Below are 18,552 nucleotides of genomic sequence, written 5' to 3' on the forward strand. Positions count from 1 at the left end.
GTCCACAGACAAGAAATATGTATCCTCCTTAAGGACCAAGCATCACATTCTCCCTAAGTCTCTAATTCTGATTGTCTGTTTTTTAGTTCAGTAATTTTTATCTTGCTTTCAGCTGTTGCTTTCAAAAGGAAATCAGTTGCCAACCTCCTTACCCCGGCCCTGAACATACTTATTGAGACAGGTCGACATTTTGCAATTTCTGGGTTTGGGAACATAACAGAAATGTTAATCTTGCGGCAAAACCTCTGACCTTTGGACAAGAAAAGAGTATTCGAAGAGAATATTGTCAGCTCCCCAAACAGGCTGAGTTTTTAAATACGTGCTCCCTAATTTCAGGCCACAGTTTTATCCTGTCATTTTGAGTGTACATACAGCACATTTATCCCGTCCGTCTTCAAGCCCTCATTTTACCGGTGTGCAGTATTTGTTAGAAGACCGGTTGCCTCACTTGGCCTTTCTTTGCCTAACCAGCTGATGTAGGTGGCTTCATTGGGAATCCAGAAGCAGAGCTGCTAGTGCGTTGGTACCAGGCCGGAGCCTACCAGCCCTTCTTCCGGGGCCACGCTACCATGAACACCAAGCGGCGGGAGCCATGGCTCTTTGGGGAGGAACACACCCGGCTCATCCGAGAAGCCATCAGACAGCGCTACACCCTCCTGCCCTATTGGTATTTTCTGTTCTACCGGGCACACGTGGCTGCCGAACCCGTCATGAGGTAAATAGGCTTCACCTATTTGGTTGGGGGCCCCAGCACCCAATCTACACCAGAAAAATCCCCTAGCCATTGGGGAACTCAGTAATTACACAGTGATTTCAAGAGAAAAGCCATGTGTTTAATCAGCTGTCAATCAGATTATTGAGCACCCACTGTGAGCAGGGTCAAGGAGTTGAGGTCAAAGAAAAGCCAGATCCCCTGCTACTTTGTAATTCAAGTGTTAATATTTGCTAGAAGACAGAAATATAGATTTTTTTCAAAGAAAAAGGAAGTGACTATAGCTGAATTCATGGTTTTAACCCACAAGCATCCTCTCATGAAGAGCAACTTACTCTGCTGGTCTTGGAGTCTGTCTTACTCTTAGGGCTAAACCATTCCAAGTTGGAGGTGAACATTTTTTCCTGGCGTATAAATTATATTCTGATTCTATTTTGGAGGCAAGATGTGAAAAACCTACTTTCTAGGTTACTGAATGATACAGAGACACACATAGTACACCAAGGCTTCCAGATCAGCACTTCCTAAACCTGGCTCAGATCACAATCACCTGGGGGGGAGCTTTTTAAAACTATAGATTTCAAGGCCATACCTCCAGACCTGCCAGGAATCTCCTTGGGTAGATCTCAGGATCTGTATTTGTTAGAAGTTTCCCTGGTAATGCTAGACATCAGCCAGAAGGAAAGACTACTGCTTTGTTACTATTCAGTAGGAAAAGGATCTGTTATTACAAAGGCTAGTGAATAAACTAAAAATAAATTTATCTTACTAAAAAAATATCCTTTACTCATGAGGTTGAAAAAAGCATTAGAACCATTAAGCTGATATCCAGATACACAGATGTTGAAGATTTTATCTTTATAAGCCCAAAGGCCTCCTAGATAGTTGTGTAAAAGAATAAAAAAACAAAACCACACAGCTGTTTCTCAACCCTCCAAAAATGTTGCCAGCATGAAAACAAGTAAAACCAGTTCTTTTCATTTAATATAGGTAATAATTAAGGATGCACGAAAGGCAGTGACAGTATGAAAACATGGCACAGATTTTACATCATCATAAAAATACGGTTTTACACACATTTAATTTGTTCCACACTGAATGTGTTGGGCATTTGGACTTGCCCAAAGCTCTGATTCTGCCTTCAGAGTAGTCAGTGCTCAACAATCGGAAGGAAAAATTGTACTTACCAGAATTCTCAATCTTTCATTGGAACGTTCCAGTGAGTAGATAGGTCTTTCACATTAGAACAATATATAGTAATCCTAGCAATTGCTCATAAAATCTTAAATCACATGAAGAGTCTTGACTCTTTGGCTTTTTCCAATTTCCTTTGAGTAGTTATAAAACTGAAAATATAAGTGATTTAATAGTAATAAAACATTTAGTAATGTTGAGGTAAGAATTTTTTTTTCTTTCCCCAGGCCTCTATGGATAGAGTTCCCAGAGGAATTAAACACTTTTGGTGTGGAAGATGAATACATGCTAGGTGAGTTCTTATCACTATGATAAATATATTGTAATTATGTTTTTGTTATATTTCCTAGTATAAGAGCACTAAAAAAAAAAAAAAAAAAAAATCGCTAATCTCAAGACAGCCAAAAAATAAAAAGTAATTCTGACATTAAGATTTTTAGTGTATTGGGGCGCCTGGGTGGCTTAGTCGGTTGGGCGTCTGACTTCAGCTCGGGTCGTGATCTCATGGTTTGTGAGTTCGAGCCGCACGTAGGGCTCTGTGCTGACAGCTCGGAGCCTGGAGCCTGCTTCAGATTCTGTGTCTCCCTCTCTCTGTTCCTCCCCCACTCGCACTCTCTCTCTCTCTCTCAAAAATAAATAAAGATTAAAAAAAAATATTTTTAGTGTATTAATTAATGGAAAGATAGCTCTATTCTGTGGTCATGTTGCACTTCTCATATTGTTAACTTCATATAAATCTATTCTATTTGTGGATGCAATTTCAGGTTCTTGTTCTGGTCCACTTATAAGCTTTATGATACCACTATAGGGAATGGAAGTAGAAAACAGTAGACCAGACTCAGAGGGCTTACTTCATAAGCAAAATAGGGTTGTTGATGTTGTTGGCCTCTTCTTTAACAAGGTTTGGCCACCAAATCCACCATAGGGACATTTATCATCTTGGAAATAGGACTCAAGAAACCATGCTCAACAGAGAATTGCCCAAAAGGTGAATCCTGTTTCTAAGGAGTGGAAATCCTAAAACACAAAAAGCTTCACGCTCTCTCTCCAATCATTCTTAGGTCTCAGTTTAAATAGCTACTTCCTTGGAGAACATTTCCCTGACCAGAATTGCTTCTAATACCCAATTACACCTAAATTTAGTCAAAGTCAGTCCCTCTTATTACATAACTTTCATTCCGTTTTGTGCTTTTGCCTTTTTGGTTTTTGTCCCAACTCTAATTTGTAATTATTTGTTTAATAACTGTCTTTACTGACTGCAGACTCCATGAGGATAGGCATATTGTCTGTCTTATTTGCCACTCTATCTCCAGAGCCTAGCATAATGCCTGGCACTCACCCGGAACTCAATAAATATTTGTAGAATTAAAGAGTGAATTCATAAATGGATGAAATTTATATCCATATGGGGCCATGGTCAAAACAAAATTAATAATCCAGATTGCCTTTAAGAGAATTCCAGCGGGGCGCCTGGGTGGCTCAGTCGGTTAAGCTGCCAACTTCGACTCAGGTCATGATCTCACGATCCGTGAGTTCGAGCCCCGCGTCGGGCTCTGTGCTGACAGCTCGGAGCCTGGAGCCTGTTTCAGATTCTGTGTCTCCCTCTCTCTCTGACCCTCCCCTGTTCATGCTCCGTCTCTCTCTGTCTCAAAAATAAATAAACGTTTAAAAAAAAAAAGAGAGAATTCCAGCCTTCCTAATGATAACTGCCCACTGCCCCACTGATACACTCCTATCCATGCTGACCACAGTTCTGGATAACAGTTGTAGGCTCACCGTTTTCAAAGTCACTTACAGAAAACAGTGACGCACTTGGAGAAGTGCAGTAGCTCCTCCAGACTCCTGGCATACGAGCAACTGTGCACAGGAGACTGTGATGGACTGTGGCAGGGTCCCTCTCTATTAACCTAATATGCCATAAATAGATTAGTGATAATTAAGAATACAGTCCCCGATTTGAGCACTGGTCCCCTCTCCAAAGTGCATCTCTCTGATGAATCATTGGTTCAGTTCACCAAGGTCTGTACTTTCACCAGGTTCATAGTTGAGTGATCTCTACAACGACAAAAGCACGCAGAGGAGAAGGATGTTTTCAGACTTCTTAGAATGATGTTCAACTTTATTTCTTCTCTGTTTTTCAGGAAGTGCTTTATTGGTTCATCCAGTCACAGAACCAAAAGCCACCACAGTCAGTGTGTTTCTGCCAGGATCAAATGAGGTAAGAATAAATGAGAAACAGCCACATATCTTACATGTCTCATATCTTCTCCCTTCACTCTGATGAATTAGCCCCTGTTAGGACATAGATTTCTGCATCATGCAGTTGGGAAGACAGCCCAAATGTCTATGGCAACTCAAGATTCTTGTAAATCATGACCTCAGAGGTCAAGAAACATAACGAAAGAGTGGGGAGAAAGATGAATAGGTGACAACACCGGGGAGGGTTAGAAGGTTCTTTACCTTCACGCTTTGACTTGTGTAAGTGACTCCTTGTTAACACATGGAGGCTTTGAGTAGGAAGAAATCTTCAGTCTACTAAGAGGTATTAGTGTGTGGGGGGAAACATAAGAAGAGACTTTGCTCATTGGTTCTGGCCCTATCTAAATCCTAAGTTTTTGGTACTAAAAGCTGTCTCCAGGCACTTGCCAAAGTGGGTAAAAAGTAACAATGGTGACTTCCTTTGTGCCTCCCCCCCCCCCCCAGCCTCCCAGTTCTTTTATTAGTTATTGGCTTTGATTATTATCACTGTATAAAATACCACCCTGGACTTCTGGAGCCCAGGGCACTGAACCAAGGCAGGACACAGGAAGATGTGGGATTAGCCCATGGGATGCAGAGCAGAGATCCACAAGCAGTAACAGCAACATCCTCCAGAGACAGACCATGGATGGTGCAAAGGGGCCAGGAGAAGAGGCAGGGCAGAAACTTGGGGCACCAGACCGGGTAAAGAAGGTATGGAATGGAGAGCAAAGAGGAGACAAATCCTGGAGAGAGTCCTTGAGCACTGGAACATCGCCAGAGACCTTTGTAGCCAGGGGGAGGTGTGAAGGTTACCAAACTGATGTGAGACGTCCATGTCAACATATTCCTGGACTGTCAAGGCTTGTGGTGAGGTAGCTGAGCCGGGCCATGCTTAGTGCTCAATACTGTCGAGTGCCGGTGAGGCAATACCACGAAACATCCAGCACTGGCATTCTCCCTCCATCCAGCTTTACCTGTGGGGTTGCTGTATTCGTTTCCTGAGGCCGCTGTAACAAATTACCACAAATCTGGTGGCTTAATTTAGCAAAAATTTATTCTCTCCCAGTTCTGAAGGCTTGAAGCCCCACATCAAGGTGTCAGCAGGGTTGGTTCCTCCTGGAGGTCCTGAAGGAGAATCTATTCCATGACTCTCTCCTCGTTTCTGGTGGCTGCCTGCAGTTCTTGTAGTTCCTAGCTTTGTAGCCACAGCACATCACCTAATACATGCCACCATTGTCACGGCACCTTCTCCTCTGTGCGACTGTGTCTCCTCTTCTGTCTCTCATTTGAGGACCCTTGAGATGACATTTAGGACCCACCTGGATAATCCCAGATGATCTCCTACTCCCAAAATCAAATTTGTTACCACAGGAAGGAATATTCACTCCTAGGGATTAGGAAGTACATACACCTTTTTGAGGGGCCACCATTCAGCCCACTATGTTTGTCATTATTGATATGGCAATACCCTGGCTCTTCTCCAGAATGTTCATAAATTATGTTCTTTCCTCTTGATTTCTCCAGTAATTTGCAGTTCTGAAGATGAGGGCTCTTTACAAAGGTTCCCCCTGAGTAAACAACAACAGCTAAATAAACTGTTAGGCCAAGCACTTCTGCCGAGAGTTTTGCAATTCGATTTTATTTATTTATTTATTTATTTATTTATTTATTTATTTATTTTCAACGTTTATTTATTTTTGGGACAGAGAGAGACAGAGCATGAACGGGGGAGGGGCAGAGAGAGAGGGAGACACAGAATCGGAAACAGGCTCCAGGTTCTGAGCCATCAGCCCAGAGCCTGACGCGGGGCTCGAACTCACGGACCGCGAGATCGTGACCTGGCTGAAGTCGGACGCTTAACCGACTGCGCCACCCAGGCGCCCCGCAATTCGATTTTAATAAAGCAACAGCCTCAGGGCCCCTGGGTGGCTCAGTCAGTTGAGCATCCGACTTCGGCTCAGGTCATGATCTCACAGTCCGTGAGTTCGAACCCCGCGTCGGGCTCTGTGCTGAAAGATCAGAGCCTGGAGCCTGTTTCAGATTCTGTGTCTCCCTCTCTCTCTGACCCTCCCCTGTTCATGCTCTGTCTCTCTCTGTCTCAAAAATAAATAAACGTTAAAAAGAATAATAAAAAAAAAAATAAAGCAACAGCCTCCTGTTAAGAGGAACTAGTTCCCTCATGACTTAGCCACAAATTAATTTTTTTATTATTTTTTTAACTAATAAAACATGTTCTTAATGATCTATCATCATTGCAAGCACATCGTTGTGACTGTGTAACATATTCCTTCAACGTCATTTCCCAGAGTGTTCTATGATTGTTTCTCTCATTACATCTTCACAGACCCTGGATAGGAGAGCCAAGCCCTTGACCTCATCAGTCAGGTAGTATAACATCGCACTGTGCAAGGGGGCTACCTAACGTCCCTTGTTGTCACTTTTCCTCATATTTCTAGATGGCCCATTCCCTCTACTTCAAGTCTTTGCTCAAATAGTTTTTTCTCAGTGAGGCCTTCTCTGACCACCTAGTTAAGATTACAGATCACTCCCACTGCCCCTGGTACTGTCCAGCCTGTCTTCATCCTTCATTTTTCCCACAGAACCTGCCACCTTTAACATACTAGATATTTACTTACATGTTTTGTTTATTATCTTCCTCTCCCATTAGAATGGTAGCTTCTTGGGGCGCCTGGGTGGCGCAGTCGGTTAAGCGTCCGACTTCAGCCAGGTCACGATCTCGCGGTCCGTGAGTTCGAGCCCCGCGTCGGGCTCTGGGCTGATGGCTCAGAGCCTGGAGCCTGTTTCCGATTCTGTGTCTCCCTCTCTCTCTGCCCCTCGCCCGTTCATGCTCTGTCTCTCTCTGTCCCAAAAATAAATAAACGTTGGAAAAAAAAAAAAAAAAGAATGTTAGCTTCTTAAGGGCGGTGATTTTCATCTGTTATGTTCACTCTATATCCTCAGCATCTAGATGGGTATCTGATGGGTAGAAGGCCTTTAGTAAGTACTTAGTGAGGAGCTTGGTGACTGAGCACTAGGTCTGATCTACATGGTACTTTATACCAGTTTACCCTTCCTAGGCTGGGGATGTTTGTATATAGTACCAGAGCACATACTCTATACCTCTTATTCTAATTAGTTCCGGAAATGACAGACAGGTAATTCCAAAATCTTATTTAAGCCAGTTTTTTGGTGTTTTTTTTGTTTTGTTTTGTTTTGTTTTACCTTTCACTCCCACTACTCTTTATCTAAAGGTACTGGAATTTGCCAAAGAAAGACATTATAAGAAAAGAAAGCTAAGACAATATCCCTCATAAACACAGATGCAGAAATCCTTGACAAAACATTAGCAAATTGAATCCAGCCAAGGATAATACATAGAGACAAGGTGGGTTTGATCCAGTTGAATTAAGAGTTCCCTGTAGCTGAGGATGGTCAAGTCACAGCCCTCTCACATTCACAGCAGGACGGTGACAGAGTCAACAGTGCAGCTATATAAAGGATGTGGTAATCCCAGGAGGTGAACTTGCCAAACAGACTCCTTGGCTGCCAGAAATTATACGAAAAATAAAAAAAAAAAAAAAAAAAAAAGAGGTTTTTGTTTCCATGCTGCTGCTGCTGGGATCTTAAGGATTTTATTCCATCAAATTACTTTTGTAGGACCTTCTTGTTAACTTCAGCAACTAAACCCCCTTGATGAGGATCCCAGATAAGAATTTGAACCTTATCAGTGAATCGTACTCTGCTTTAAAAAAAAAAATGATATCATAGTAGCAATCCAAGTTTCCACTTGCCTTTCTCCAAAACCTGTTTCCTTCTCTGACACTTTCCTTTTCTCCCACTCATTTATAATTTATTTGCTTGCACTGTGCTTTTCTTCGTTATTGCTTTTCCTTTATTCCATCGTCTTTTTTACTGCTACACACAGTAAGTTTATAAGACAACCAAATTATAAAATCCATGACAGCAGGAACTCTGTCTTTCTGTTCACTCACATATGCCTAGCAGTGCTGGGCATGTGGCAGATTGTTCGATAAATAACTTTTGGATGGACAGATGGACAAATAAGTGGCCTTTCAGTCAACTTAATCTATCACGGTACTAGGTTAATCTTTTGGGACCTTCTTAAAAGCATATGTTCTTCCTAACTTCTACTCCAGATTTTTTAAAAATTGTGCCTATTTTTTTTTTTAGCTTTCTGGGTATTTGAAATCCAGATAAATGGATGTTTTACTGAATAATGAAATTGTGAGCAGAGTTGCTCATATACTCTCTCTCATTAGAGTCTGTTCCTTTTCAGGTCTGGTATGACTCTAAAACGGGTACTTATTGGGAAGGAGCATGTACTGTGAAGATCCCAGTAACTTTGGACTCTGTAAGTTGTTTTCAGGCTGTAATTTTTACCTACTGTGCTCTATCAGTCTGCTTGGACTGCCGTGATAAAACACCATAGACTGGGTGGCTTAACCAACAGAAGTTGGTTTTCTCACAGTTTGGGAGGCCAGATGTTCCAGATTATCGGGCCAACCAATTCATTTCCTGCTGAGGACTCTCTTCCTGGCATGTACACAGCCTCCTTCTTTCTGTGTACTCACATGGCAGAGAGAGAGCATGCACTCTTTGGTGCCTCTTCTTATAGACACTAGTCCTGTCAGATCAGGGCCTCACTTTTTGGCCTCATTTAACCTTAATTACCTCTTTAAAGGTCCTGTTCCCAAATACAGTCACATTGGTGGTTGGGGCTTCAACATATGAATCTTGTCGGGATACAGACACTCAGTCCATAACATGTGCCTGCATAGCGAGAACCAAGGACATAGTGTTCTGCATAACAACACTTATAGAGAGAGTCAAAAAGCAGATTAATGGTTGCATAAGGATGGGGCAGAGAGAGGGCTTGGGAGCAATGGGGAATGACTGCTAATGGGTACAGAGTTTCTTTTTAGGGTGATGAAAATGTTTCAAACTTGATTGTGGTGATGGGTACATGACTCTCAATATGCTAAAAAACATTTAATTGTACATTTTAAGTGGTTGAATCATATGGCATGTAAATTATACCAATAAAGCTGTTAAAATGTAAGAAAAAAAGAATAAACATATAGCCTGGTCTCACGGTATGAAACATCAAGGACAAAGAATTCTTCCCCATATATTTACATTTGTATGTGTAAGAAAAACAGGAACACTGAAAATGGAGTAAAAATCCCGGTCACCACACACACCATATGGAATGTCTTTCTACCAGACCAAGTCACAAAACATGAGTTTTCAGTTGTAACCCTGGACCTCTAGGTGCAAGGAAGGCTATCAGTTTCGATGTTGGAATCACAGGGGCCCATCCCACCTGAACTTGTGAAGGGGAGTTTGCTCTTGCAGCTAAATCACAACCACTACTGCAGGCCCTAAGTAGTGTTAAGAGTAAGAAACATTTATTGAGGTTGTTTTTTGAAAGCTGTCATCAGCAGTATGGACTCCATAATAAAATGATTTCAAATTTCAACTTTCAGATCTAGAAGAGACTTTAACATTCATCGACTTGAGTCTCTCATGCTTACAGAGGAAGAACCTGAGTTCAGAGAAGTTAAATTACTTGTCCAGGCTTATGGCTAGATTTTGGCAGAACTGAGAGAAGAACCCAGGCCAGCCGCACTCCCACTTCAGAGCCCATTCTGTACTAACCTACTACCTCGGTCTTTGAGAAAAGAAAAGACGAAGCGATGGGCTGATGAGGGTGGGTAGATAAATGCACTTTACTCCTTGCTGCCAACTGTGAGTCAGGCAGAGGGTGGACATCTTATCTACTCCACCCTCACACCCAACTTCATCTGTATTCGTGTACTTTTCTCCCTCTGGTACTTTACTCAGTGAAGTACAAGCCCCCATGTGATCTAGGGAGCTTCCTTACAGAGGACTGTATGGGGAGGCAGGAGACCTCCTGGGCTTTCTGTGCTGGGAATGCCACTCCAGAAGAACCATAGGTATGGGCCATGTCTATAACACTGTTGTTAGAGTCACTTAAAGTGCTTTCGGGGGGCGCCTGGGAGGCTCAGTCGGTTAAGCGTCCGACTTCAGCTCAGGTCACGATCTCGCGGTCCGTGAGTTCGAGCCCCGCGTCGGGCTCTGGGCTGATGACTCAGAGCCTGGAGCCTGCTTCCGGTTCTGTGTCTCCCTCTCTCTCTGCCCCTCCCCCGTTCATGCTCTGTCTCTCTCTGTCTCAAAAATAAATAAACGTTGAAAAAAAAATTTTTTTTTTTTTAAAGTGCTTTCAGGGTTTCTATAACAGAAGTTTCACAAATTTACTCTCAGAATTGAGTCAGGCATCCTGGTGACTCAGGAAAGCAGGGAGCAGGAAGGGTATGGACTGTAGTGAGTAAGGACAAAGTCATCTCCCTGAAACCAAGAAACTGTAATTTTTTATAGGCACACGTACATACATGTGGGCCTACTTACACAGGCAGAAAAACTCACTCCTTAGCAGGGCCCTGGTGAAACATGTATATTATGTTGACAAGCAAATTAAAAATACAAAACAGGAACTACTAATAGGATAGGCAGAAGAGGTAACAAATTGATGAAGGGTGAGAAGTTTCCCTAAGAATTAAAAAATGGACCATTTTTTTTTTTTTTACTCTTTACTCTTTTTTTTTTTTTACTCTTTTTTACTCTTTGAACTCTTCCTTTTAATGCCAGGGCTTCCATATTTTCCATCTCTGTGCTCACAAATTTACTTTGCTTTTGAGTCTATATTTGTAAAGAATGTGAATCTTAGAGCACCTGGGTGGCTCAGTCGGTTAAGTGCCTGACTTCAGCTCAGGCCACGATCTAACAATTCATGGGTTTGAGCCCCATTATCGGGCTCTGGAGCCTGGAGCCTGCTTCAGATTCTGTGTCTCCTCTCTCTGCCCCTCCCCCACTCGTGCTTTGTCTCACTCTGTCTCTCAAAAATAACTAAATGTTGTAAAAAAATTTTTAAAAAGAATGTGAGTCTTGTACCATGAAGTATTTTTAGATTCTACTTTGAGATTGCCTTTTACAAATGCTCCTTCCCCAAGAGTATTGTTCTGTTATAGATACCAGTGTTTCAACGAGGTGGAAGTATAGTGCCCATAAAGACAACTATAGGAAAATCCACAGGCTACATGACTGATTCCCCATATGGACTCCGGGTGGCTCTCAGCACTAAGGTATTTGGAAAATGTTACCTTTACACAACTCATTCGTTACTACTTTATCTCTTTACAGGAGTAGTAGCCTTCTGAGTATGTGGTAGTATTTAAAAATGATACACCCCAGTTAGTTATGGGATGGGTGTTTCTGATGTTTTGAAACATTTCAGATTCACTGTCCAGCTTGTCTGACTTTCATGCAATTATACTTGAGAGAACTCTGAGAACTAGAAATGTTAGCAATTTCCTCTGGAGCATCATGACCTTGGTGCTCTGCAGCTTGGCCTTGATTACCACTGGACTAAATGCTCACTGGGCATAGTCAGCCTGCCACATGGATTAGCCCTAAAATTCAGTCTCCTCTAAGAGGGTACCTGTATCTACGCAACATTTCATCAACACCGACCCCACACAATGACTTTTGTTCTCATCAGATGGCTCAAACAACTAAAATTTCCTGGGGTAAAGCTTAGAAGGATCCAGAATTTGTATGTCCTTTTCAGAAGATCTTTTGAGCCAAATGAAACCTATAGCAGATTCCTTTCTTATCCTTTTGCCCAAATACACTTCCAACACAAATTCTTACTCTTGCACAAATATTATAAAATAATTAAACTTTATTTTTCTTACATCTTTCTTTTCCATCTACTTCACTTAGACATGTCTTCTTGGACCAAACTATGAGTCTCAGACCACAGAATAAATACAAGAGACTCGAGATCCATAGCACATCAAACATTGTCAATAACAATAAACTGCCATATGGAGTGCTGTGACATTGTTTGACATGCCAAAGGGGTCCTCCTACTGAAATGCAGAAGGAACTTCCATTGTCTAAATGGAGGGTTTCTAAAGATAGCTGATCTCCTCCATTATATACTACATTTTTTTTAGCTTCATTTTATTGCGTGAACTTTTCTTGACCTGTCGTCTCATTTTAAGATACTATTTTCAAATAAGCCACCTGTGCCACTGACCATGTTTCGTAGTTTAAATTTTTTTCAGCAAGGTCTCTTTGTGCTCCTCTTATGTGACTTCCTTATTCATATTAATTCACCAATGGGCACTGAATGTATATATTTGTATGACTACATTGTGCAGCTTGAATAGTAAGCTTTTGTTTAATAAAATTTTTCACAGATTTTTTAATCCCTCTAGTGGGTGACATTCTTTTCCTAGTAAGCTATTATATAAGCAGATTCTCTCCCTATGATTCACTCTCCAGGGTTCTGCTGTGGGTGAACTCTATCTCGACGATGGCCATTCATTCCAGTACCTCCACCAGAAGCAATTCTTGCATAGGAAGTTTTCATTCTTTTCAGGTGTTTTGACCAACAGGTAATAGCAGCTAAAAAGCTGTGTGCTTTCTTAAATAAATTATGCTATCCTCAAAAGCACAGCTGTTGTTTTAAGGTACTATTTAAAGAAAGTAATGATGAAGGCCATTTGTGGAGTATTTTTCTTTTCTTTTTTTTTTTTTTTAGCTTCACTAAGATATAGTTGACAAATAAAAATGTAATGTATTTAAAGTGTACAAGATGGTGATTTGCTGTATGTATATACTGTAAAAGGATTCCCACCATCAAGTTAATTAACTCACCCATCACCTCACATATTTACCTTTTTTGGTTTGTTTGTTGTTTTGTTCTGTTTTAGTGAGAACACTTAAGTTCTACTCTCTTGGCAAATTTCAATTATAGGATATAGTATTGTCAACTATGGTCACCATCTTATATGTTAGATCCTGAGACCTTATTCATCTTATAACTGAAAGTTTGTACCCTTTAACCAGCTTCTCTTTCCATTTGCAAATAGAAACAATTTTACTACTTCCTTTCCAATTTGGATGCCTTTTATTTCTTTTTCTTGCCTAACTGCTCTACCTCGGGTGTCCAGTACTATGTTGAACAAAAATGGTGAGGAGTCGGCATCCTTGTCTTCTTTCTGATCTTGTTTCAGCTTTTCTCCACTGAGTATGATGTTAGCTGTGCACTTGTCAAAACAGCTTTTATTATGTTGAGATACATTCATTCTGTACTCAATTTGTTGAGAATTTTTATCATGAAAAGCTGTTGAATTTTTTCCAATGCTTCTTCTATATCTACTGAAATAATCATATTATTTTTATCCTTCTTTTGTTAATGTACTGTATCACATTTATTGACTTGCCAATGTTGAAGCATCTCTGTATCCTAGGAATAAATCCCACTTCATCATGGTGTGTGATCCTTTGTTGAGGAATTCTGCATCTGTGTTCATCAAGGATATTGGCCTGTCATTTTCTTTTCTTATAAGTATCCTTGCTAGCTTTGGTAGTGTTCCACTCTTTGGAAGAGTTTGAAAAGGACTGATAATTCTTTAAATGTTTGATGGAATTCAATAGCAAAGCCATCTGGTCCTGGACTTATCTTTGTTGGCAGTCTTTTATTAATGATTCACTATCCTTACTAGTAATTGACCTGTTCAGATTTTCTATTTCTTCATGATTCAGTATTGGTAGCTTGTATGTTTCTAGGAATTTATCCATTTCTTCTTATCCACTTTACTGGTGTGTAATTATTCCTAGTAGTTTCTTATGATCCTTAGTGTTTCTGAAGTATCAAATGTAACGTCTCCTCTTTCATTTCTTATTTTATTTATTTATTTATTTATTTAAATTCTAGTATAGTTAACATACAGTGATATGTTAGTTTCTGATTGTACTTACTTGAGTCCTCTTTTTGTTGGTGAGTCTAGCTAAAGATTCGTCTATTTTGTTTATGTTTATTTTTCTAATGTAAGTAATCTCTACATCCAAGGTGAAGCCCAAACTCACAACCCTAAAATCAAGAGTCACATGCTTTACTGACTGAGCCAGCCAGGTGCCCCAGCTTATTTATTTGTTTTTTAATTATCTCTTAGTTTCATTGACCTCATATTGTCTTCTTAGCCTCTGTTCCATTTATTTTCACTCTGACCTTTGTTATTTCCTTCCTCCTACCTTCTTTGGGCTTAGTTTGTTCTTCTTTTTATAGTTCCTTGAGGTGTAAAGTTAGATTGTTTATTTAAGGTCTTTTCTTTTTCTTAATGTAGGCGTTTATTACTATAAGCTCCCCTCTTAGAATTGCTTTTGCTGCATCTTGTAAGTTTTGATATGTTGTGTTTCCATTTTACTTTGTCTAAGATACTTTATTTCCCTTTTGATTTCTCTTTGACACATTGTTTAGGAGCATGTTACTTAATCTCCAAGTATTTGTGACTTTTCCAGTTTTATTCTTGTGATTGATTTCTACTCTCCTACTATTAGGGTTAGAAAAGATGCTTGATATAATTTCAGTCTTTTTAAATTTGTTAAGACTTATTTTGTATTCTAACATATGATCTATCCTGGAGAATGTTCCATGTGTGCTTGGGAAGAATATGTATTTTGCTGCTACTGAATGGAATGTTCTATATATATCTATTAAGTCTATTTGGTCTAACATGTAGTTTAAGTCCATGTTTTCCTTATTGGTTTTCTGTCTGGATGATCTATCCATAGTTGAAAGTGGGGCACTGAAGTCCCCTGCTATTACTGTATTGCTGTCTGTTTCAACCTTCAGATCTACTAATATTTGCTTTATATATTTAGGTGTTCTGATATCGGGTGCATAAATATTTACAAATGTTATAACCTCTTAGTGAATTGACTCTTTTATCATTATGTAATGATCTTTGTTGTCTCTTATTACAGTTTTTGGCATAAAGTCTGTTTTGTTTGATATAAACATAGCTAGCTCTGCCTTTTTTTGATCTCCATTTGCATGGAATATCATTTTTAATCCCTTCACTTTCCTTCTGTATGTTTCCTTAAAGCTGAAGTGGGTCTCTTATAGGCAGCATGTAGCTGGGTATTGACTTTTTAACCACTCAGCAGCTGTGTCTCTATTGATTGGAGAATTTAGTTCAAATACACTTGGAGTAATTATTGATAGGTGGTTTGAGGGCTCATGTCTCAGGTGGGAGGCCTTAAAACTGGGGTACTAGAAGTGTGGTCCAAACCCTTCACTCTTCAGGGAGAAGTTGGGATTTGGGAGTTCCCCTTCCACTTGTATGACACTGTCCTGGGGATAGGGAGTGAGAGTGTGTCTTAGCCTTTCCTACCTGTTTCGATGTGGGTATTTTTGCAGTCACTCAATGTATGGGAGTCACTCAGGTAGTTTCTGTATCTCCAGAAGGGAATTGCTCCACCTGTAACTTTACATTCAGTATCTCCATGAAAGGAGGGAAATTCAGGGACCTCTTATGTTGCCATCTTGGTCTAGAATTTCCCTGGAGTATTTTTCAGTCACTGCATGAATCTTCCTTATTGTCTCCATCTTCCTTTTCCTCCCTCTCTAAAACATAAAAAAGAATTCAATTTAAGTTCTGATTAATCCCATGTATTGCCTCATTCAACAAGTGATTAAATATCTGAGTTCTTAAAATTTGATTGCAGTGTCGAAGTCACATTTGCGACTCCAGTGTCCTTAGGTGATATCTCTCCAAATGGCTTGTCAAAGGGAGACTGGTTTGTCTACTGGTTAGGCAGTCCTCAGCGCATGGAATTATCTTTTTCCTTCTCTTCATCTTAGTAAACGTGACAACTGTATTGTTCTTGCCTCCATAGGGGAAGATGAGAGAGGAACCCACAAGGCTGGGATGTTGACCTAGTAACCAGTCCAAACCCCTATTCTCCTCCTTTTCCTAATGCCCTTTGCATCTATTCCAGTTGTGCTGACAAAAGAGGTCATCATCCCAGCAAGTGTGTGGTGGAGCGGGTCTTCGTCCTTGGCCTCAAGAAGCAGCCATCTTCTGTGACCACCCATTCATCTGGTGAGCAAACAGGTCATTTGTTTTTGTAAACATGGAAGTATCTGCAGTGAAGAGATGATTAGTCCCAAAACTGATGTCGTGTGCTGAACTGAGTGGACCCTGTACTTTCTGAAACACACTGGTCAAATACCCAGGTGTCTAAAAGGAGCAAAGCCACCCTGCTTCTCCTCATCGACTGGTCTTTCCGCGAACTATAAGATGTTAACATTTTTCTAAGGGAAATTATTTGGGGCTTGAAAAATATTGTAACTTCTCTGAATATTTTGTTTAACTGTAGCTGTCTGAAGCTGCAGAGAATCGTACCCATGTTTATGGAGTTTCTTAAAAGGATATATCCTTTCTTACCTGCTGAACTTCTTTGTTCCTTACAGCTCCTTTTCCACCAATCTTGCACTCAAAATGATAGAGGGTTTAATCTTCAAAAAATTCATGGAAGTCCATGGGTAAAAGTGCTATTCAGCTGGATTTTCCTACATGGGGCTTAAGGTTTTATGACCAAGTGAGAAATATTTTATATTTGAAAGAAAGATCTTTCTCTCCTAGATATTCATCAAACTTTTCCTGCTATTGTCTTGATATTTAGACGGTAAAGAAGAGCCTGTGGTTTTTACATATTGTACCACAATGTCCACCCTGAGCCTGGAGAAGCTGTCACTGAACATCGGCGTTGACTGGGAGGTCCACATCAAATAACTGTGACGTGCACCCAGTGACGGGCTCAGGAAGCAGCCTGCACCTTTCAGCCTTTCCCTTGGCCTTTTCTGATATTTGTGCTGCGTGCTAATTGACTTCTCTGGCTAACAATTAGCTTTCATTAGGCACCACTTTACTAACAAAAACAGATTTCAGGTTTTACATTTTTAGAGGTACTAGGAATACTTTTTGGGTCAAACACCACCTCATCTCCTAGATGCAGGTAGCCCTGAGACTTTCATAGAGTTCATTAATCTTCCATTGCTTCTTGGATTGTGGCCCTGTGGTCAGCACTGTGGCCCAATGAGTAGCTTCTCTTTGAGCACAGCTGGATGGTTGTGTGTGTGTGTGTGTGTGTGTGTGTGTGTGTGTGTGTGTGTGTTTAAGTAAACTCTACCCTCAATGTGGGGCTTAAACTCACAACCCAGAAATCAAGAGTTACATGCTTTACGGATTGAGCCAGCCAGGCGCCCTGGATGGATTTGTTATATAAGAAATGTGGGCCAAACCCACTGTTTGCGGCCAATTTGTGGAAGCTTGCCTCAGGCCATGCAGCAGGATCAGTCTGGCTACAGTGGTGAGCTACTCAGGGCCTGTCTCCAAGGGGACAGCAGCCTCTCATACCCCTCGGTCATCTTTCACCCACTTAGATGTGGGCAAAACCACCCTTTTCTGCTTGCACTGCATACACTGAAGCAACAGGGAATTATTCTCCCCTAAAGATTGACTCTGAAGCACAAAGGATTCTTTTCCCTGTTGTGCTTGTTGGGCTTCAAAGTTCCCAATGAATCTTCTTAAAATCCTAATGTATCTTAATTGTTTTTATTAAATACTGTTTACTGACCACAGAAGATTTGTAACATGAGTAAGCTACATTTTATAATTAATAATAACATGAACACCCATGTCCCCACAACTGAACTTCAGAAATAGAACACAGGGCTGGGATGAGGGTAAGTCAGGCACAAAAACTCTTGCCTTGGGCACAAAATTAAGGGGGTACCAAAAAAATGCAATAATCAAAATAAATAATATTTTAGTGTATTTTTCGAAATCAAAATTAATGCAAAAAATAATCCATGATGAACAAAATATCAAAATTTTAAATAAAGACAGGATCAGTACTACTAAGTTTTCTTTCTCCCTTGGTCCCCCGTATGGCTTGGCATGGGCTAAAAAGCATTAGGGAACACCAGTTCCTCCGGCTGCTTCCTGCTCTGGAGACACCAGTGCCTCTTCACTGCCTGTTACTGCATCTGTAGGGCAGCCTCGTGTGCTCAGCACGTTTTCACGTTTCCTCCACTGAGCGACTTGAAAACTGCCACCTCTGTGCCTTCTGTGCCCTGGGCCCCATTATCCACCACTTTCCCCCTTCCCATGCAGCTCTTACCATCCATTGAGGCCCAACTCAAATGCCACTTTTCCATTAAGCCTATCTAAATCCTCTGTCACCCCCGCACCCCTGGACCCATGCGCGGTTACTTTGCTCATCTCTGAAATGCTGTTCCACTTATAATGTGCGCTCTCCCAGCATCCTCAGGGCAGTCCCTTAATGTTTCAGCTTTGTCTATCTTGTTCCCCTGCTAGAGTGCATGTTCCTCGAGAGCATATTTGTCTTCTGTCTGCCAGAGCACCATTATACTTGCCTTTCAGTAACCAATGGCTACAATTAGTTAACTGATGGATTTGATTGATTAAAAAGTGAGAATTTAA

The 18,552-nt window shown here is 40.8% G+C and overlaps 1 protein-coding gene across 6 annotated transcripts in view; it reads left to right on the plus strand.

Moving 5' to 3' along the window:
- The window catches only part of GANC (glucosidase alpha, neutral C), a 76,918-nt gene extending 58,366 nt beyond the window's left edge, over nt 1-18,552 (plus strand). For all 6 annotated transcript variants that reach the window (XM_086710447.1, XM_086710444.1, XM_086710445.1 and 3 more), the window contains 8 exons: nt 472-715; nt 2,134-2,198; nt 4,048-4,124; nt 8,445-8,519; nt 11,218-11,331; nt 12,539-12,651; nt 16,043-16,146; nt 16,730-18,552. In XM_086710447.1, coding sequence (XP_086566573.1) covers nt 472-715; nt 2,134-2,198; nt 4,048-4,124; nt 8,445-8,519; nt 11,218-11,331; nt 12,539-12,651; nt 16,043-16,146; nt 16,730-16,839 — 902 coding nt within the window. In that variant the 3' untranslated portion in view covers nt 16,840-18,552. The remainder of the gene's footprint in view (nt 1-471; nt 716-2,133; nt 2,199-4,047; nt 4,125-8,444; nt 8,520-11,217; nt 11,332-12,538; nt 12,652-16,042; nt 16,147-16,729) is intronic.

Source organism: Puma concolor, chromosome B3 (genome assembly GCF_028749965.1).
Source record: "Puma concolor isolate L17-30 chromosome B3, mPumCon1.1.hap2, whole genome shotgun sequence".
Taxonomy (NCBI): domain Eukaryota; kingdom Metazoa; phylum Chordata; class Mammalia; order Carnivora; family Felidae; genus Puma; species Puma concolor.